This window comes from Gopherus evgoodei, chromosome 1 (assembly GCF_007399415.2).
Source record: "Gopherus evgoodei ecotype Sinaloan lineage chromosome 1, rGopEvg1_v1.p, whole genome shotgun sequence".
Classification (NCBI taxonomy): Eukaryota; Metazoa; Chordata; order Testudines; family Testudinidae; genus Gopherus; species Gopherus evgoodei.
Genome location: NC_044322.1, coordinates 181,069,334 through 181,091,675, shown reverse-complemented (window position 1 = coordinate 181,091,675; position 22,342 = coordinate 181,069,334). Strand labels below are relative to the sequence as shown.

Below are 22,342 nucleotides of genomic sequence, written 5' to 3'. Positions count from 1 at the left end.
CTAGTGTTGTAGGCAGTGTTGGGACTGTTTTCTCTATGATTAGTAAGAAGGGAAGGACAGCTCCTTTCATATAATAAGTGAAGGTGCATGTACACGGAGGCAGTGGTCTGAAGAAGTCCTGCTTTTATTAATTTTTTATACATGCACATACACAGGCTATAGAAAGGTGTATGCAGGTACACTATTCGAGTATGCAGTCTAGCAAATAGCTGAACATAATGGAATGTATGTCGTCATTTTGATTTTTTTTTAATAGAAAGAAAGAAAGAAAGAAAGAAAGAAAGAAAGAAAGAAAGAAAGAAAGAAAGAAAAAAAGAAAGAAAGAAAGAAAGAAAGAAAAAAAGACCTATATTAAAAAGCAGCACTATGAAGTCAAGAAATAACAAAATTAAGGTCACCGGTGCTATTTTAAAACTTTATTCATATATGTATGCAATATGATATAGTCTTTTATTACATGGCCACATACTACCTTTTCTACAGGTCCTCTGCTCATTCAGAGCCTGAACCAAAGCTCATTAACTAAAGTGTGCTCTGGATCAGACCCTTAGTTTTCTCTGTTGGAGAAAGAATGAGGCTAGACTATGAAGAGAATCAGTCTGGAATCCAAAGCACCTCTGCCCCGTTCGGTGTATGGTATGTGCCAAATGACACAGGTGCCTCTAACACCCATTCCTTATTGTAGGTAGAAGTTGTACATTGTTTGAGGAGTCAGGTAAGACTGGAAGAGGAAGAATACTCTTGAGTTAAGACAATAGACTAGGAACCAAGGGAATTAAATTCCTTTTCTGCCTCTCACTGACTTTCTGGGGCCAAACACTGATCAATCGGGATACAAAACCATTATTGAACAGCAGCCTGGTTGACTGGGCACTATCCATCTTGTTCACTGACTGAAAAAGGAGTCCTGCAGAAAATACAGTATGTGATCATGTAATTACAGACTATATAACAACACACACATGAGGGCAGAGTTAAGGTTTCACAGGCAATCTTATCTTTGTTATTTCCTGACTACTTTACTTTACAATTACAATCTTACTGTTCTTTTAATGTATTTTTCTAATAGTGTGTGTGTGTATATATTAATGTGTGTACTAATTTTATGTATACACACACAAAAAACAGATACATTCACTAATGCATAATATTGTATAACATATACATATACTGTATATACGAAATCATAATATAAAAATATTACGAAGAAACGGGCACAATCAGCAGACAAATTGATCCCCGGTGTAACACCATTCAAAAATCAATAGAACTACAATATTACACCAGAGATTAATTTGTCCCATTTTATCTTCTGTCAATCCATTTCACAAGCTGTACACTGAAAACACAGGCTACTTGATAAAGCCCATCATACACTAGTGTTACAATAAACCAAAGATCACTTGGTTTGGTTTGGTTTATCTTTCATACACATCTCTTTTACAGCAATAATCTGGGAAATAGTATTAGATTGTATAGCCTAGGATTAATCAACTTTATTTGATTCAATAATAAAGCTGTGCAGCAACAAAATAGTTATGAAGGTTATATTAAGGTTTCTGTTCCATACACTGCTTATCATCTTTCACCACTAGAAACTTGTGATAGATCTAAAATCAATATTCGTGTCATGTCTTAAATTTACCATCTTTTCCCCTTAAAAGCAGCTTCACAGGGGCTCATAAAGAATCAAGTGGTTAAATTTCTTTTAAAACTAGTCAATTATAAAGATAGGCCAATTTATTCATTACCAAATTGCTCAGAGTTTAGGTTCTTGATACAGCACTTGATTCTCTGCTGCTGATTCCCTTCCAATCAGCTTTAATAATAAAGTAGCACAGTTCTGAGCAAGCAATTTCCTCAGGCTACTGAAGGAGACCATCACAAGCAGTTTCCATATTTGTCTGTGAAGCAGACAGCTTGCAAAAAATGAAAGCTTGTGTTAGCCGTGGGGGCAGTAAGGTGGGAGGGGTGTTAAGAAAGAGAAAATACAGGACATCCACATTCAATTTTAAATCTATCAGACATGGTTTGTGATATTATGTCACTGGACTGTTGTGCTGTCGAGATGAAAGAACACAAGACAAAATTGTTTTAATACTTGAATGCTTGCAATATGACCAAAATGCAGTGTACTGTATATAGCAGAACAAAGCCCTGGGTTAGTATGGTACAACAGTTTTTCATGCTGCCAGCATAAATGTTAGTTTCAATTCTGTAAAATAAAAGCTTTCTAAGTAGCAAGTTCATTATGCTTCTCACTAAATGGTACAAACTCCTCTGAAGTCAATGGTACTATACCAATTTACACCAACTGAGGATCCTGGAACACTAATTTTAAAACTATTGCAATGACTCCAAGATAAATATTTTTAGGCATATTACCTCTGGGGCCTGCCCAGGTTGATTGAAAAGAGGCTATGTATTTATTCCATGACCTCTAGCATTCTCCTTCACTGAGATTTTTACAATGGACAAACAGTAAATGTTACAAGACAACTTTATAGTATATGCATTTTTTCTTGGTATTTAGGTGGGAAAATATAGGGACAAATTTAGATATTGAGGAGACAAGAGTCATTCATGTATAATAAAGATTACAACCAGATTCCCATTATAGCCTCAGTTTTCACCATCTTTACTGTTGGAATGTCATAGCATATCTCTCCGCAGGGTATGGATTTTTGGGGGGAGTTATTAAAGAAAATACACAAACATTTAATTAACCCAGTTTTTCTTTAATTCTCCTTTTAATTAAAGCTACGACTTTTTATCATGTGATTGCCTGCTTTAAAAAGCTTTTTTTTTTTTTTTTACTCAAGACACAGAGCTGTGAATATGCAAAGTACTTAGTGTACCTAAACACCTCATTAGATTGAGCTGTATTATGCTTATCTACTGAGATGGAAAACTAAGAATATTAATATGGCAGGTTTGACATCACAACAATTGATGAACATTCTAGGGTCTAACTTGATAATTTCTGAATGCTTCCCCCAGTAAAAGAGCAGAACTATTGTCATATTGTAAGTGTATGTGTATTAGCCTCACCTCATATTTGTAGCAAGGAACTGTAACAAAGAGCTGGAATGCAATTGCTAAACTAAAGTTTACCTGTCAATAAGAAGTTATTTAAAAAAAAATCACAAGAAATAAGGATTACAAGTTAGAGATTTCAAAGGGACATAACTCAAAAAAGCTAGTCAATATCAAAACTGAGTTAAAAGTAGGTTTCAGGTACTACACGTGCTCCTGAATTCCTCAAGATTATTTTTGTCCTTTTAGAATATTTTTTCCCAGTTTTTTTGCCACTTAATATATTAAAGACAACCACTACAACAATAAAATAAAATAAAATAAAACGAATATAAAAACAGAGGAAACTAAGAACCTGCTCCTGAAAACACTTAAGGATGTAAGTAACTTTATGTATTCCTTCTGAGTTAAATGGATGTGCCCAAATGTCGGTCAGATCATAATTAATGGCTTGATTCCACCCACATTTCTACCAATGGGAACAGGATTAATTTTATCTAAGTTATTTATATGACACCTATTACCATAGTATCAGAGCACCTTTTTAACTCCAATGTATGTATCCTTACAGTACCCTTCTGAAGTAAGGTGTTCTCTTCTCCATTTCACAGATTAGGAACTAAAGCATAGAGAGCCCATGGTTGCACAGGAAAGCTGTAAAAGAGCAAGAAATTGAACCAAAATCTCTAGCTAGTGCCCTAATCGCTGGATCAGTCTCCTTGTGATGGAATAGGCCTGGTTATAAATAGCAAATATATATATGAACTGTCAGTTAAATACAAATTAAAACAAAGTGTGATTTTTAAGTTGATGGCAATTCCTTTAAAAAATTAAAATCCTGCAAAATATCCATTTGCGGCAGATAGTTGAACCAAAGCACACGTGGGTGCTAACTTTTATGTTAATGCTAGCAATTAAATTTTAGTTAAGTCCTCTGGAAAAATCAGTCATTTCACCTCCTCCAAAAGCCTCATTCCCCTTTGGCTGTAGGTGACATAAAAGGTTTCAAATGCCATATTAGTTGATGGCTCAGAATTAAATGATATCTTGTATGGAAGAGCTACAGTAAATGTGTCTCCAATGCTGATGATGGCTATTTAAAAAAACCTGTATTTCTTGGACAATGGAAATGTGTGTTAAGCTTGTCTATGAGAGAACTGAATGTAGGTTTGACAGACACAGCTACATATAAAAAGATACTTTCAAAAAAAATGTTCACCACTTCACTCAAATACAACTACATTAGCACCAACAGAGGCTAGAAAGTTGGCATTTCCCCATCTACTAAGGAATGGTCAGAACACTACTGGCATGTTACCAAGAAACAGAGTCCAATCTACCTCTTTGATGCTAAACTAACACTTTCCTTTAAAATCTCTATCATCTTAATTTATAAAGATAAATGGGGCAGGGATTGCAATTTACTGCTTGTTTGTCCCATGCCTAGTACAATGGAACCTGATCTGGTTTGATGCAGGCCCAGGTGAGAGGTTCGATACTGTGATTGGAGTTAGACAAGGATGTGTGTTGTCACCAATCCTCTCTGCCTTAGCAACAGTCTGGGTGCGGAAGCAGGCAACAAAAGGCATCATGGATGACTTTACCAATGACACTAATTTACTAATATTATGTGGAACAGAATGATTGCCCTGGAATAGAGGCAAAAGAGAATGAACTGAAAATAAATGCAGAGAAAATCAAGATGATGAAAGCAGGAAACTGGACAGCAGATGCAAAGGTGTACGTGGGTGGAAAGGAAATTGAACAGGTAGCAGAATTTTGCTACCTGGGGAATGTGATGACACTGGAAGGTAGATGGGACAAAAACATTCATATGAGATTAGAAAAAGCACTATTAGTTTCACCTTCCAAAGGTCATACTATATCATGCGACTGAAGTGAACATGCTACTGTACAAAGCAGAGATTTGGCTGAAGACACTGGCTAACAAGAATTTGGAGGCTACCCATCACAGATGGCTGAGGAAGACACTACATGTTCCATGGAAAGACAAAACAACAAATGCAAGAGTAAGGGATCTGACAGAGCAAGACAAGATAGAAAATATCAGAGAGAGAAAGCTCAGGTAGTTGGGATATCATGGCACAGAGGCTCATTGGTGATTCACTATTCTGTGTCAGTAACTCCTGTCAGGCCTCACTACCCCCATTTCATATGATTATAACCTGTATCTTAAAAGTGTCATACAATATGTCATTGGAAAACTAATAACTGACTGATCATTAATACTCTTGAGTGATGTACATACAAGGAGTGTATTAAGAGTTATGGACTTATGCTGCAATTATGCCTAAATTGTGTGTATATCGGGCACATCAGGGGAGTTGGTAAACAGGTCTGCCCTAGAAAAAGGAATGCTTATTTGCTTCTTTGACCAGCTCAGTCGTCAGGAAGAGATAATGAAGGTCAATTTACATATTAGGTAAACAAAGCTAATAAGCAGGGGAGGAGAATAAAGTTTCTGGGTTATCAAGACAGGAGGTGTAAAGCAATTGAATCAACTGATGGTACTGTACTATAGCAGTTTACCCAGTGAAGTGTTTTATGAAAGCTAATGACACAATGGTGATTAATATCATTGTAAAATATATGTATTAAGACAATATAAGAAATTATGGATACTCACTGATATTAGGCCTCACAGTGTGTGTCCAAACAAAGGAAGAAACAGGCCTCTCCCAGACAGGACAACTATTTACCTGTCTCCTATGTCAATTAAGCGTGGAAGAATCAAAACAATGGAAGCTCCATTTACATATAGGGGAATGGGAAGCCCAAAGGCAGGGAAAATCAGCATGAGGTCACTGTGCCTCTTGAAACAAGGTAATTGAACTTTGGAAGATAGAAGCAAAGATAGAAGCCATCTTTGGCATCCATCAGCATCTAGATACGAGGGAACAGAGCTCTTGCAAGCTGAGAAAGATGGGTTGAGGTCTCTGGGAACTGACTATAGGTGAGAAACCTACATAGGCAAAGATCTTTCATCCAGAAAGACAAGGGGAGCCAGCATCTTGTACTTCTATAGAAGGTCCTGACTGAGAGAAAGTCAGACAGGGCTGGGAACATAAGAACGGCCATACTGGGTCAGACCAAAGGTCCATCTAGCTCAAGGATCAGCAACCTTTGGCACATGGCCCGCCAGGGTAAGGACCTTGGCAGGCCGGGCCGGTTTATTTACCAGCCTCGTCCGCAGGTTTAGCCGATTGCAGCTCCCACTGGTCACAGTTCTCCGTCCCAGGCCAATGGGGGCTGCGGGAAGCAGTGCAAGCCAAGGCATGTGCTGGCTGTCAGTTCCCGCTTACCCTGGTGGGCCGCATCCCTGATCTAGCCCAGTATCCTGTCTTCCAACAGTGGCCAATGCCAGGTGCCCCTGAGGGAATGAACAGAACAGGTAATCATCAAGTGATCCATTGCCTGTCACCCATTCCCAAAGATGGAATATTGGTGAGATAAACCATCTTGAACAAAGCCTGTACCTTGCTAGATTAATTTTGGATGAGGGTTTTCACTTTTATTTGCTTGTAACACTTTCTATTTTCCTTTTACTTGGTATCACCTAACCTATGTCCTATTGTTAATAATTTTGTTTTATTTTCACTATAAATCAATTCTGTGCATCTTTGAAAGGAAGGATTATTTACCCCCAATTTATAAAGCTCTCATTTATTGCTCCTTTGTTTCTTTAAAGGAGCAATAAAACTTATTATTTCTCAGTCCACTGCCTCTTCCTCAGAGATCCTCACCTATCAGGAGAAATATCTTCTTGCTCACTCAGAATCTAAACTTGAGGAGACTGAGGAAGGAAGTGCTGATGTGGTAGTGGAGGGATGCACAGGAGCCCCTTTTAAGCTGCTGAGAAAGGAAGCATGATATATTCCCACAGCTGGCCATTTGCACCACACAGTAGAGTTGGTCACACAGTGCAAACTAGACTCACTATACATGGGTGCAGTAGAGTGGAACAGGAGAGGCAGATGCTTGGCTTTCAGTGCTTGTCCTCTACAATGGCCTAGAGGCTAGATAGAGTAAGGTGAAGCAAGTAAAGAAACCTGCACAGGGAGGCTCCTGCTGCTCTTAGGTTGGGAGGGAGGAAACAACTTGAAAGCAGACCCAGGAGGATGAAAAACTGTGCCAAAATCTTCTTTGCCCAGATTACCTCCATGACAGAATGATACACTCCATACCTGTGCTGCCAGAAGCCAAACCCAAAAAGAATAAATAATGGCTATGCAGTGAAATCCTTCTGCAGTGTAGTATAAGGTCTTAACATACATAATTCAGCCATACTGCGTAAGAATTTAAGGTGAAAGTAAATGATATTTGTAATCCTAAATACTTTCAGTGCTTTAAAAAATCTCCCCTTAATGGAACATAACTCATTTTTGGCATCCCAAACTCTCGTAATTTTAACTGATATAGGAACTGCTGTATAATTGGATAAATAGGGACATGAATAAAGTTCTTAGTGAATTATAGTTCAGCACTGCAGGCCCCAGTCCTGAGAATGATTTGCAGAAGTATTGTGGGAGGGTGCTGTTGGTGGAGTAGATGTTGGGAGGAAAGGGAAGAGGGCTAATAGCTGGGAACATATAGTCCACACACTGGAGACCAGATACTATAAAGTGTTGATCGCCTCACAAAAGTTTGTGAGTGCCCTTTACTCTCTCTGATGTTAGTGGGAGTTGAGGGAACTTAAGCCGTTAAACTGGCAAGCAGAACTACAAGTGGCAGAGTTTTAATCTCTTTCCTGGGGGCTCTCTTTTATTGAGTCCAAACAAAAACAAACCACTCAGAAGACTGGTCCCAACTGCCAGGGACTTTGGCAGCTTTTTTTGCCAGATAAGAGGGAAAAGGACACAGTCTTTTTCCTACATAGCCAGGACTACACCACTTCCCCTTTTCCTTTATACTTCCACCTCCTATCATCCATGTGATGGACAGGAGTCCAGGTTAGCTCCTCCTGCATGGGAGCTTGTATAGCAGCACTGTTCTACCTTGTCACAAACCTCAGTTCAGGAGACCACGCCTTTGTGGAACAGTACTTAAGAACATGCTCAAGTGCTGTCCCATATCAAGGCACTCAGACCTTAGCAAAAGGCACTAATCACCTTTCAGGATCAGGCTCTGGTACCTTAGCTCAGGCAATTGCCAGGACACTGGGCGGAACATAAATAGACTGGGTTCTGGGGTCAGTCAACGGTGAAATCAGGGATTACAGAGAAACAGATGACTTAATGCTTATACAAATAATAAGATACAAAGTATCTTAATTCAAATATATTAGTTTACCAATTTGACAGTGTAATCGAAAAGACAACACGGAAAAATACCAATTATATACTTCCTCTTACTTAAATGTCCCGTTAATCAATGTTTGTGTTAGTGTAGAAGACAAACCAGCTTTAATACTAAAATTACCATTTAGTTTCTTTTGACATTCTAGAGAAATATTTAAAATATTGGTGAACTGCAACTGAATCTCTGTACAGACTCTAGTGCACAGATTTACTAGTCAACTCTAATGGATGCTTTTGCAACCATGGAAAAAAATGATAGCCTTCTAGTTTCTGTGACATATGTCCTATTAATTCTGAACAAAATGTTTCCAATATCCAGATCCATGATCACACAGGTAACTGAGCATGTTATTGTCCAGGCAAATGTGTTATGAATTCTCAGATGATGAACTACATTAAGGCCAGATGTCAGAGGTTCTGAAACTGATAATCCATCAGTAATTTTCTATCTGCCGCAATAGCTCTGACTCATTGAACTAAATAAATATGTTTAATCACCAACTGGTCAACTTATCAAAAAGTGCCACAGGGTAACAGTAGGGCTTGACAAACAGAGGACAGACATTGCCTGAACCATTGCCACAAGCAGGAAAGTAGAAGTGTGCCTTATCTCAGCATCTTATGTTTAGAAACAGACTCAGGGTGAAATCATATTAAGGGGGAAAAAAATTCATATTAGAAAATAAGCCAGTAGGCTAGAGCTCCTATCTGAAATGCCATGATTCTTTTCTATGGTATGTTTTACATTCTGGATTGTTTTTCATATAAGCAAATGAAATTATCTTTTTTTAAATTAGAAAGTCCAATTATTTTCTGAAGAGATCAAAGTTTAAGTAGCTCACAATACAAGCCGAAGGCTTGATTGCTTAGTGGTGCTGTTGGCCTCTGCACCTTTCTGGATGGAGCCTTAAATGATGTATTACCCATCCCTGGACTACATGTGCCACCAGCTGTGTGACTAAAAAGGAATGGCAGGCAAAGCCTCACAGATATCACATGAGTCTTATATAAACTCTTCCTGAAGTCCAAAAAACAATCACCACGTAGAAAGTGGTACTTTCTCTAGGTGCATCTGTGGTAAAGTGACCTAGCTCCCCCACATCGGGTTATTAGTCTCTCACTTTGCTGCTGTCCAGTCTTGGCAGTCATGACAGAAAGCTCTTGAACTTGTTCATTCACACTTGTTTAATCCTGTTTCCACACACTGTCTTACAGTCTGTGAGGCTAAGAAGATGGATGAGGAGAGCCAGGGTCATGAGGGGTTGGGGTCATGATGTCGCTGGATCTCATTAACTACATCACTCACCACACCAGTCACTCCAGAGGTCATCTCAACAGAGGACTCTGGGATAGGTAATGGAAAAATGGCTGGCAGAAATGCATACATTTTTTCCTGCAGCTGATGCAACATATGGAAATAAGTATAGACACCGATACTGGCCTTAAGCTCCAAAAGATGCTGGGCTATTGGGTGACAGAAATACTTACATAAACATTTTCTCACAGATACTATAGCAAAAGCCAGAAAAGGCCACTAAATCAGAAAAATCATGATCAGGATGTACAATTAATTTTGTAAGTCTGAATTTGTGGGGGAAAACTATGCTATGTTTCTTTTATTAGCTTTTGCATATTTATGAGACTAATTGGAAAGAGGAAAATAAAGCAAATATACTAGAGATAATATTATATAGTGGATTTTACCAAATCAAATAAAATAGGCTGGAAATCTACCCATCTTATATTGAAATTAAATTGAGCTCACTGTGTTCTTAACAGAGGAGCTTTGTCATAATTTAGAAGCTTGAAGATTATATGAGCATTCCTTGCAGGGTCCAGAGCATGAGAACTTTTAAGGGTATTACTCGCAATTTATGCAGAATTTATATATTGTAAAGTGTGCTGTAAAATAATACTTTCCATGTTTCATTATAACTTGAGGATTTTTTTTTCATAACATTGGCAATAAGGATATTAGAATTATAAATGATATTTTCAGATATATTGTGTACATTACTTGTGCAGCAATTCTGTTTCACTGTTTAAACTTCATTTCAAATAAAACTGTCCCCTTCATCTACCTGTTTGCTGTGACTCTGTTGAGATCTATGCCCTGTGATCAGTCATTCTGTAAAGGCCAAATCAGTTGCAAGAGATGGGTGAAAAGGCTACATTTAAACACCACTGCAGTGCTGGAATGAAAAACAACAGTACATGGGCTTGATAACATGGGCGTTCTGATCCTATCTTATATTCACTGGTTCACTATACAGGTATATAATAAGGAAATATGATGCAAATCCAGCCTGAAAAAGTTAGAACTGATTCTGATCTCATTTTCACCAGTTTTACACCAGCGGAGATACTCCCAATTTACAAAGTGAGAGAGAGAGATCAGAGTCAGGTCCATAATCAATAGCTTCTACTCATGAGAGTGCACACTCTGGGACTCCACACTATTAATTCCTCAAAGTGCATATGGGCACTTAGACTGCATTCATAAGGGAAACCATTTATCCATGATTTTTATGATTTCTTTCCCCTGAGACAACTTATCTATAAGCTATGGTTTATATTGAATATCCCACTGAAAATGAAAAAAAAATCTCATAATCTTGCCACAAGGTGATTGTGAACAGAATTTACACAATTAGTTAATTCCTTGTAAAAGACATAGAACTTAAGGGAGGCCTCTATTTTACCCATTGTCTTGACATTTATATGTTGCCACAAAATGTGTGTGGTCAGAGTGAAAGAAGAAGTGAAAACAGATTTTGGTTTTTTGTTATGTTTTTAGTGACAGGTAGAGAGTGGGAAGAACAAAAAGACACATGGTCCTGTGGTTGAAACCTGTCTTCAATTCCTGGCTCTGCAACAACTTCCTGCGTGAATTTGGGCAAGTCAGGGTCTCTCTGAGTCTCATCTGTAAAATGGGGATAATAGTACTTTCCTATCCTTACAACGCCCTTTGAGTTAATCTCACTAAACATTTCTGAGATGCTAAAATACAACGATTGGATTCACATAAGTAACCAGAAAGAAAGAAGAGTCACTTCAATTCGGGACAGGTAACCTATTGATGGCAATTAAAAAGAGTGTAATGTGAAAAGGGTTCCCCCATCCCTAATTTCTACTCACGTCTCTCAGCTCCACCCATTGAAACGGGCAGAAGGAACTTCTTCCCCAGGAGGCCCTTCCATTTCTGATTTAATTCATCAATTTATAATTTGTATACTGATTTGTGCTGCACAGATTTTTTTTATATTACCAGTTTCTTCATATTTTTAACCTGAGAAAATAAAGATTCAACATGTTTTCTACAGAAGACAAAAAATAAAATATTCAATTTCTGAACTCTGCATGATACAGAGAATTCCTCCCCCCTACACACACCCCTGAAGATGGTCTCTCTGGTAAAGATGGGGAAAGCGTTTCAGGGATAATTAAAAGTGACCTAATCTTTCACCCGAACCCAGTGCTTTTAACCATTATTTTTCACAATCTCTGTACTTTTCTGATTCCAGTCAGGAGGAGACATGTAAGTGCTAAAATACCCTAATAGCTTTTTCTTGTGTATTTCCACCCTCTTCAATGGACTACATAAAAGCAGTAGTGGAAATCTCACCAGAAAGCTTTTATTTGCAAGATATCCAGTGTTAGAGGTCAGATGAGTTAGAATAGTTTGAATAAGGTCTAAACTGATAGCCAATCAGCTGAATGCTTATCTAACCAGGAGTAAATCTTGTTTAAGGTTAACCAACTACCACATTAAAAATAAGTAGCATCAGGAAACTACCTATTCTGAAGTAAAACACATTCTGAATTTTCATTTAAATTGCAAACCAAATCTTTTTGAAAATTTGAAAAAAAGTCATTCACTTCTTTTGTCTCCATCTCCATTTTGATGTGTCTGTACACCCTGGTTTCTGCTACCATTGGGGCAAGCTCAAAGATCCCAAAGGCTTTTCTATTATGGACTCCAGCCCATTTCTTTTTCAAAATTAACACATTTACACATGGTTCAAAACCTTTGGGCACTCATCCACACCAAAGCTTTGCAGTTGCATTCATCAACATAAAAAAAATCTCTATCTATTCAAGAAAATACAAGTACGCACTTTAAATCTGCCAGGAATTTATATTTCTTGTCAGAAGAAATCTGAAGGCTGCCTCAAGGATGCCACTATTGTATTTCTCTGATATAAAGTGAAAGGCTGGGAGAATTTACACATTCACACCAGGTGGAAGGTGTGGTTTTACTGGACAAAACACAGGAACTCCTACATTTTAATCTCGTCTCATTATGACTTCTTCTTCTACAGCCTTAAGAAATGAAATTAATTTATCTGTCACTTCCTGCCAAGTTATAAAATAGGGGTGTGCTATGCATACATTTCTGATTATGGGAAGTAAGGTTTATAAAAAAAAGTTGGTCTTGTAATGTGATCAAAAAAGTAGTCAGATTTAGGATTATTCTAAGCTCCTCTGGAAGAACATTCAACATCTAGCACTCCTCACTCCAAAACACTTTGTCTCTGGTTCTCACACCTTTCATCCTGGGTCTTACGAGCTGCACTTCTCCAGAAAGTGCAACTTTCTTTGTGGATCATAGTTGGAGGTGTGGTTACTAATACCATTTTACCCTGTGCTGTCAAAGTCTTTGAAAAGCAGGATCATGGCTTTGAATTGGTAATTGAGGCAGAATGAGAGTCACAGGAGTAATGGTCTAGTGATGGCTCAGCCTATTGAGAGGACAAGCCATCATATTCTCTACAAGCTGAAACATCTGTATTTCTTCAGCATTTACCACTTCACCAAGTGAATTTAAAAACAAAACAAAACAACAAAAAACAACAATAACAAATCCTATTACAAATAGGATAGGACAAGTTTCCAAGAAAGCTGAAGGTGGAAGAAGTCATTGCCAATCCTGAATGACATGGCCACTATCTCTATCTAGGCATGCAGGATCAGGGAAGAGTCCAGCAGGACCACAAGAATTCACACCCTTTTGTACAACAATGCATGTATCTGTGATGGAAGAAAATGATAGTCCAACTTGCATATAGGGCTGAAAAGAAAAGTATGTTAGAATTTTGCTGGGGAGTGAGTTGATGCCACATGCTTAAGTGAAGATTACTCTCCCCACACAGGAAAGAGTAACACCAGAAGCATCCACAGAAGTCCACATGTGTGCTCACTGAAAGATGTGAAACAAATACCTGTCTACTGGGAACTGGTTCCTCTCCCTCCTCCTCCCACTGGTAGAGCCATCAGATATTATCAAATTGCCAATCAAAAACACCAATGTAAACATCTTGAAATGGTTCATCATCATCAAAAGTCATGGTGAAGTTTTAATATCTGGAGACTAGAAAAATGAAACACAGAACTTTGTAAATGAAGATAGAAAGGATGAGTGTTAAAAATGAAAAGGAGGAATGATAAGAGTCTAGTTTCCATGAACAAATAAAGTGATTATCTGAATGCCAGCCCATTAATGTATAACATCCACCAACTTTGCCCTAATGATTTCTGTTAATTAGCAGTGTAAGGCACTTTGTTAGTATTTAGATCATGTAATGTTTGCAAATGAAAGGTCTGGAGTGTTGCTTCAAATGAATTTTTTTTTATCTGATTTGACATCACAAAGTAGTACAACATGTCTGAGGCATATGCCAACAATAGCCAGTATTTCAATTAATATTCAAATAGCACTCATAGTTTTCTCAGCAAAGGGAGCAGAGGTGTGGAAATGCAAATGTGTTAAATAATTTGATGTTACAGCGTTATTGAGATCTGCTGTGTTATTTCCTGGACTGACTAAAATTAGAAAAATGTCGAGCACAGAATGAGTACATGAAATACAGACTAACAGAAGATCAACCCACACACACTGGGAGGTATTTTAAAGATAATAATACATGACTCATTGGCAGTTGCTTAGCTTTCAACCTTTTATCAAGTAGACTGTTCAGAAATTATATAAATGGCAGGCTTGATAAAAATCAAAGGCGAGAGAAAGAAGGAAGCCTCAAAATCAAATGAAATGATGTGCAGGAGATTATTAAAAAGCAGAATCAGATCAACAGCTTTGCAAAATAGCTTCCGAAATGAAATGTCAGCTTTTTCTTTGTGCAAGAGAAAGTAGTGAGCACTGAGCAGATAATTTCAGAGGAGAAACTGGATATCTTAAAGAAATTTGCTTTGCCCTTAACATTTTTTGGGGGGGTGAGAAATCAATAGTCTATCCAAGGTGTAGAGAGCTGCAGAGAAGATCAGCCCAGTATGACAGGTCCCTGGGAATGGATGATTGGAGAGAAAACAGGGGAAAAGATCAAGGAGACCAAAAATGACTGCCTTTTTGTTGCTGCTGCTGTTTATGTGTTCTTGAAACTTTTGTAGATCCAGGTCCCATTTAGTCCACCCTGGAATGATGGAATAGTCGCTAACATTTTAGATCCTGAATCTACAACTGAACCTTGGTGCCCATGTGAAGACAAACTAGTGGAGGACTGGGGCTGGGATACCCTATTGGAGAATCAGGACCTTAATCATTAAAAGGAACATTGAAATAGATTACCTTTCTTTGCTCCATATAGTTATTTGGGGAGCTAGAGCACTATCTGAATCAGATAGCGAGAAATATACTAACCACAGAAAGTGAAGTTTGGAGAAGTACTGAGAAAGTCCAGATGTGTCGGAACTCACCCTGATCTCATAGGTTGGATATCTAGTGAGAACAGGATTTCCATCATATTTCCGCTCTACTCTGGCTGCAGCCAAGTAGGAAATAACACACACAAAAAAAGCCTCTCTCATGATAGTTCTGCTCCTACTACTCCCAGAGGACTAGATTGTGACCTATAAATACAAACTAAACTATAAACGAAATAATTAGAAAACTTATTTGACCCTCAAATAAGAATTTGAGCTGATGTTTCCTTCAGATCGTGGTTTATCTGAAGTGGTATCACTCACTGTTGGTTGTATGGTTCTCTAGTTTCATATTTTCACTGTTGAAATAAATGTGTGTGTATCATCTACTGACATATTTTATCATACTGTAACTTCCTACAGTGGTAACCACCAGTGGATTATACCAGATAACCAGTTTCCTGCTACAGAAGTATCCTGTAGAGAGATTTAAAAAAAAAAAATTCTTAAGCCATTGGCCTTTTTCGCATTGATACTACTATACGGGTTCGCTGAGTTCATGCACCCACTAATATACACCACTCATCACCATTGATGGAAGTTGTGCAGGTGTGTTAAAGACTAGCAGACTTTTTGATTAGGAATTCCATCCTGGAGAGACTTTGAGGGCAAAGAAGGAGTACAATTACATCTCATCATAAGCTACATTTTTGACAGTGAACAATGCTGATGGGAAGCCAGACAAGATGATACTACATCTGTCTATTTTTTTACTCCACTTCAAGTATGAAATTCTGGCATATTTTCCCTTAAAGCATTTCAACCATCCTTTCTTTTAATATATCGTCCTTATTTATCACATCTGTCACAATATTCCCCTTTAAAAGGAACATTGCACTCATGAAATGTGTTCTGTTGACAGCCCAGGAGTACCATATTTATCCCCAGAAAAACTGAAGTGTGTGAAGGACAGTACCGGCTTCACTCTAATGCCCTGCTCTTCTGCATCAACCAGCTTCTTTAAGGACCACTGGCCACAGTATTCCACTTTTTACAGTCATTTATACCCCTGCTAAGAGAACATAGATGACTACCAGTTCAGACAGGTAGTGTTGCCCAGTCCCTTGGCAAAGGTGTGAATGACTAAAAAGGGTGCACGGCCGTGGAGTATTCATCCTCCAAACATCAGAGAGCAAATCAGCTCTTTGACCACTGAGCCCTTGATTTCGCTGCTGACACTGACACTTAGTGCCAATTGTGAAATTATTTTTTTTTAAATGGGAATATCTGTGCAGTAAAGACTAGACCAAGGTCATCAATGCACTTTACTGTGCCAATGTGGCACAGGTTACTATGTTATGTTATTTTGCAGGTGCTTTGGATTTCAAGTATCTTTGATAAATGTAATTAATTTCATTGCCATCAACACACAGTTGCCCCCTACAAGAGCTTCATAGAATATCTGAAGCGATTATTTTTATGATATGTGGATGATTGTTTAGTCAATATTTTATGCCTCTCATCTTTTAATCTTCACATTTTACAAATAAAATGGACATGTTGTAATATCAGATTTCTTGTGTAAAAGATTTGGCTTACTTTGGAGAACACCTGTGACTCCTTTTGCTAATCTCAGTCTACTGCTGTAACCTCTCTTACTCATACAGATAAAGCATCAACTTAGTTTTGGATTTAATGCAAACAGGACCATTATGTTTTGAGAGTGTTCCAAAGCTTGCTATTCCAGCAATCTGTGACCTATAAATAATGCAAGACCTTTTCTTTCTCCTAATGACTTCAGTTCAAGCACAAACCCTGAAAGATGGAGGCCAAAATTTATATTGCAGTCGTGGAATTTAATCTATTTCTGGTTCTCCAATTGAATTACGAATCAGAGTTTGTTCACTCCTTTGTATCAGCCCCAACCTCCACATTCCTTCCCTTTTAGTGAAAAATACCTCTGTTTTGAACAATTACCCTTTTTGCATTTTGATATCAAAGGCAAAATAAAGCCTGGCTAATCTGAGAAGCCTTTGTGTTTTGTTTTAGAAGAAAGCAAAGGGTAGGGGAGGGATCTTTTTATTCATGACCCCTAACCTTTGAACCACAACCTCTTTCCCACTAAAGCATTCAACACCTCATTTAATCTCTCCTCACTGCATTGGCACAGCACTGAAAAAGGAAAAAAAATAATCTGGGGACTTCATCAATTTTTCATGAATTTTCATTTAGGCCAGAGCCCCCTCTTACACTGGTCGATAGATCAAGCTGCTGTCACATATTTAACACCTGGGGCTACAGCTGTTATCTCTGGGGGCTGTCACTGACTCAGGCTAGATCAGAGACAGCCTGAGTCAGTGAGAGGACCCCTTATGCTCTTTCTGTTCCTTACATGTGGCGCCCTAGTGCTTGAAACTGAAATCCTACCTACAGTAGCTACCGCAAATGTGTCTCCTAATATTCCCATTGGAAAACTCCACACCATAGTTTCAGGTATGTCAATTTTTTGCTTTGTGAAAAATAGTGCTTTTATTTTCAAAACATTTAAAAAGCACTGAAGGCATTTCACAAAAGACAGATGACTTAAAACCTACCTTTTATACCAGATTATGTAAAATGATCCTAAGCACATTTTGGGCATTACATTTATGATGCTTCTAATACCAACTGTAAGTTGCATAAAAATTCTATTTGTGGTATTTAAAACATATGAACCCAAGATAAACACATTTTTTCTTTTGAATAAAACAACTATTTTCTGTTGGTTTAAACTATTTAACTATTTTAAAAAAAAAAGCAACATAATTCCCACACAAATGTCAGATCCATCAGTGATGTTGGAATTAGTTTTCTGGTTAGCAAGAAATTCTTACTATAATACTAACCCAAGCATCAATCCAAGAATGATTGAAATGCATCACATCTATGATGAATTATGCTTTCAAATAAAAATATTTTTGAAAATCTTTAGGAGTAAGACTTTTTTTTTTTTTTTTTTTAGTTTTCTTTAGGAAAACTGAGACAGCAACCACAGGCCCCAATCCAGCAATGGATTAAGCACGTGCTTAACTTTAAATATTATGTGCTTCCTTGAGTCATGGCCCCTTGCAGTTCTAATGATTTCAACTTAACACAGGAATATGAATAAGTTCAAGAATCACGGTGTTTGTGTGGTAGGTAACCATACAAAACAGTAGTAAAAGGAGACAAGAATGAACCAGTCACTTGGATCTTTGCCCAGACCAAAAGCATGCGCAGTTTCCCAACAGTAATTTGAGACTAAAAAAACAAACGTTTATTTACAAAGAGCCTCTTCTCAAAGGGACTGTTCAGCTTCACATTTTTAAAGAGACATAATTTAATACAGATATTTAAATAATTCACTATTGATTAATTACCAAAATAGAAGAGAGATTCAAGTATTTTTAGATCTGTGAAAAGCAGCCATTTCCCTTTTGCTACAATTAGGGTCCACCTACACTGGAAAAATGATCCATGGCAATGGTTGTCAGCAAAAGGACCCCAGTAGCTCCTCTTTATCGAGTGCTGAAAAAGGTTTAACTGCAAGGTTAAACAGTTTTCAACACCATTACAGATAGCATGAGTGAGACCTGGCGGAATGTGACCCATCATGCTTTCTCTTAACAATGCTGTAGTGTCCCAACTACCTAGCAGATAAACGGTTTTTAATTCAGCAATAGAGTGGTGCACGGGACACACTGTTGACAACAGTTATCAGCAACAGGCCATTTCTCTAACGGAGATTGACTTTTAGAGAGTCTCCAACATCCTATAAACAGTTACGATGCACAAAGCTTGACGTAAAGCCTTAAAGGGGCTGTTGCCTACAAATCATTTGGGAATTTATTTTAGATCCATAAAAAAATACATAGACATTTGAATGAGAAAATACATGAACTTTTGCAGTAAACTGGGAAGAGTTGAGTTGTTTTGCAGTCTCCAGTAAGAGCTGAATCCCAATCAGGTGCATCCCAGTCAGGTGTCCAACATAACGATGAACTTTAGAAGCAATGCTACCTAAGCTATAAAAGATGTCTAGGTCACAAAGTTAATAAGAATGTATATTATTGAGTCTATAGTCCAGTGAAATCAATAGATCCTATTCACAAAGTGAGTAAGTGTGGCAAACACTTGCCCTTAAATCATGAACAAACATGTTTAAAAACTTTTCTACCATCCTTTATGAAGTCCCTCATACCATCATGTTTCAGTTCAAGAAAAGACAAACCACCATTTAATTTAAATGGCCCAGGAATGTTCCCTTTAATCCCCAAAGAGTTTAATTGGAGAATTCAGTCAGTTAAACTTCAAAGGTACAAAAACAGTAAGATAATCTGGTGTCAGGTGCACGATGCCTTTACCGAATCTTTGGCTATGGTTTCAGCTCTCAGATTTCATGTTCTGTGATCCTTCCCTAAAACAGTGAAACCTGGTCTTATTATTTTTGCAGTCTTCTGTTATCTGACTTTTAGTTCATGCATGACCTGCCACCAGCTGCAGTGGTTAAAATCGTAACTCAGGAGACTGAACAGTTCGTAACTAGAGACTCTCAGCAGTCATTGTAGTAGAGATCAGTAAGATTTGATTCAATAAAAGCATACTTTTATTTTGAAACAACCAATCAATTTGATGTGATGACTCAAGGTGCAACTGCACAAGTTTTTCTACTCTGTATCCAGACAGTAGATGTTTTAATCTTAACATCATGTACCAGCCTAACTTACAAGTAAAGAAGCCAAACATGTTTATACTTGTAATAAAGACAACATAATCTCTCTCAGAGATATTAACAATCATGCATGTGAATAAAGTTCTCAGAAGAGTAATAATCTAATAGCGTTAGCTGGACACACACACACACTCTGTTGGTTTCTTCAAAAAGCTTTGCAACCTCTCTCATGCTATCCGTCTCTGCAGTGCAAAAATGCCTACAATCCTAAACTGCGCAAAACTACGTGATGCTTTTGTGATGGGGACAAGTCTTCACTGAGGACTTGAAAGAAAACTATAAACTACCTTTCAGGTATGATTTGAAAAAGCTTTGAAACAAGGTTTTGTGAAATGAAAGATAATGCATTGGCCTACCCCACTCTACTGTTTAGCTCCCATATCATCTGACAATTAGTTCAAAGGAATGTCCTTTCCGTAATGTATGAAGATAATGACAAACTATCAAGATTAATTAATGTTTAGCATTGTACACACAAAAGTCAGTTGAAGCAGGAGAAATTCTTTTAAGGAAACTGAACCAGCAGTTCTTCCAGTACTCTTCAATTACTTCTGGTAGTTTCAGATATGAACTCCTTCCCTTATTCCTCAAAGACTATAACTGATATCAGCCATGGAGAAGGTACCTCTTATCCTCATACAAGGGTGGCTGTATGACAGTGGAGGGATTTGGAAACTGAAAGATTAAAAAAGGTTAGCCACCTAGAAAAAAAAAGTAGGCAAAATACTTGGGTGGCTGGTCAGCAAGGCATTTAAGTATATGCTTAAGTTCATCCCTCTTCACCCTAAGTGCTTAAGTTATGTGCTTACCACAGAAGTCAATGGGGCTTAAGTTAAACACATGTTTAACTACTTTGCTGAGTAGGGAAAGATTGCTGAATCAGAGCCTTGCAGCCTCCCTGTAGTGAAAATTAAGTCTAAGAAAAGAATTGTGTTTTTTGCTTTTTAACCGTTTTTAAAAAATTCATTTATATGAAAATGCACAGCCAGCATTAGCTGACTTCATTTTGCATGCTGAAATTTATTTTTCCTTCCCGTCTCCTTTTCAACCCAGATAATTAATTACAGGCAGTTAACACATAGTAACTTTACATTTTGTGAAAGACAAGCTTCTTTAACATGCAAATAAAATGACCTTGTTTCAGCTTGTTCACTTGGAAGCAGAGCATTCATGCATGAGGGTCTCGGTAGTTTCAAATTCTCTAGAAGATCGGTGATGACTTCACCGTTACAGAAAGCCAATCAATAGGAATATGACTGTTCTAAATGTGTTGAGAAATGGTTAACAATTATCACATGCCGGTCACATAATGAATGAGACTTGCACTGAGTTTTTGGCAGAAGGGAACTCTGAAGGGATTGAGGCTTTCAACAGTACAGTACATGAGTCACCAGACTGGAAACTGACTACTTCTGCAGAAGTAACAGATGACCTAATTGGAGAAAGAGACAGTGCACCCTTATATTAAATTATATTTTTCATGTTATGGTTCAGTATAACCAACTTGACCCATAATTTCAGAATTAGATTACTTATTAAAGGGAGACTTGGATTCCTCCATGCTTATGTCAATTATGATTATACATAGGCTAGAATAGTACCTCAGTATAAATCGTATATTTTGCACGGTCATTGCGATGGAATAGATGTATGTGAAAACAGCTTGGCTAAGAGTAATAGTGAAAGGTAAAATGATAAGCTTATCTACATTTATTATCTGCTAACTCGGTACAGCATGAGAGGGCTATATGTTAACATCAAAGCAACTACAAAGTTTTACATTAATTTTAGAAGGTGGTGATCATATTTTGGATTACTTACATGCTACTTCCAGAGATGCATTGCGACTCACAGCTTCACCAAGATAGTTCCTCGCAACACAAACATAACTTCCTTCATCAGGTTTGCTCCTGCGTCCATGTACAATGCGTAAGAAAAATAAAGATCCGCTGGGCAACAGCATACGGTGGGAGCGGGGGTCATCTTTGTCAGTCTCTACTCGCTCTCCATCCTTGTACCATTCAATAGTGGGAGTTGGCCTTCCCTCAGCTTTACAGTTCAGAGTTGTTGGCTCTCCCTTAGAGACTATCACATCTGAAGGATGCTCAACAATCCGCGGTGGAAAGTCCTCCTGGCGAAGACGGGATCCTGGAGACAAAGGACGGGAGGAGAAGGTTTCTTTTAAAAAGTTTTCATCTTGATATGTGGGGTCTTACTGCTAGTCTCTCTTAATACAGCTTGGGGTTTCCAAGCATTTGATCATGTGTGATGGCAGCCATCTTGGCTGAAACACTGAACACTGAAGCAGGGACCTCCAGACCTAAAACTCATGAGCTGCTTTAGCTGAAGCCAAGGCTTTGTAAAGATTGTAGCCAAGGCTTTGAGATTATAACAGAATCATATCTTCTGCAAATGGGGCACACAGGGGGACCTGTAACACACACTCGCCAATGGGTCCAATAATCTTTCTGAACAACACATACCTTTGGATACCCATGCCCTCCCAGACTGCACTCATAGCTGTTGCTCTCTTGCTCTTTCACCTGCTTGAATCAACAGATGGGCACATCCAAAATCACTG

The 22,342-nt window shown here is 38.0% G+C and overlaps 1 protein-coding gene across 16 annotated transcripts in view; it reads right to left on the bottom strand.

Moving 5' to 3' along the window:
- The window catches only part of ROBO2 (roundabout guidance receptor 2), a 1,574,925-nt gene that overhangs the window by 524,065 nt on the left and 1,028,518 nt on the right, over positions 1–22,342 (bottom strand). For all 16 annotated transcript variants that reach the window (XM_030580139.1, XM_030580131.1, XM_030580217.1 and 13 more), the window contains one exon: positions 21,583–21,909. In XM_030580139.1, the coding sequence (XP_030435999.1) occupies positions 21,583–21,909 (327 nt within the window). The remainder of the gene's footprint in view (positions 1–21,582; positions 21,910–22,342) is intronic.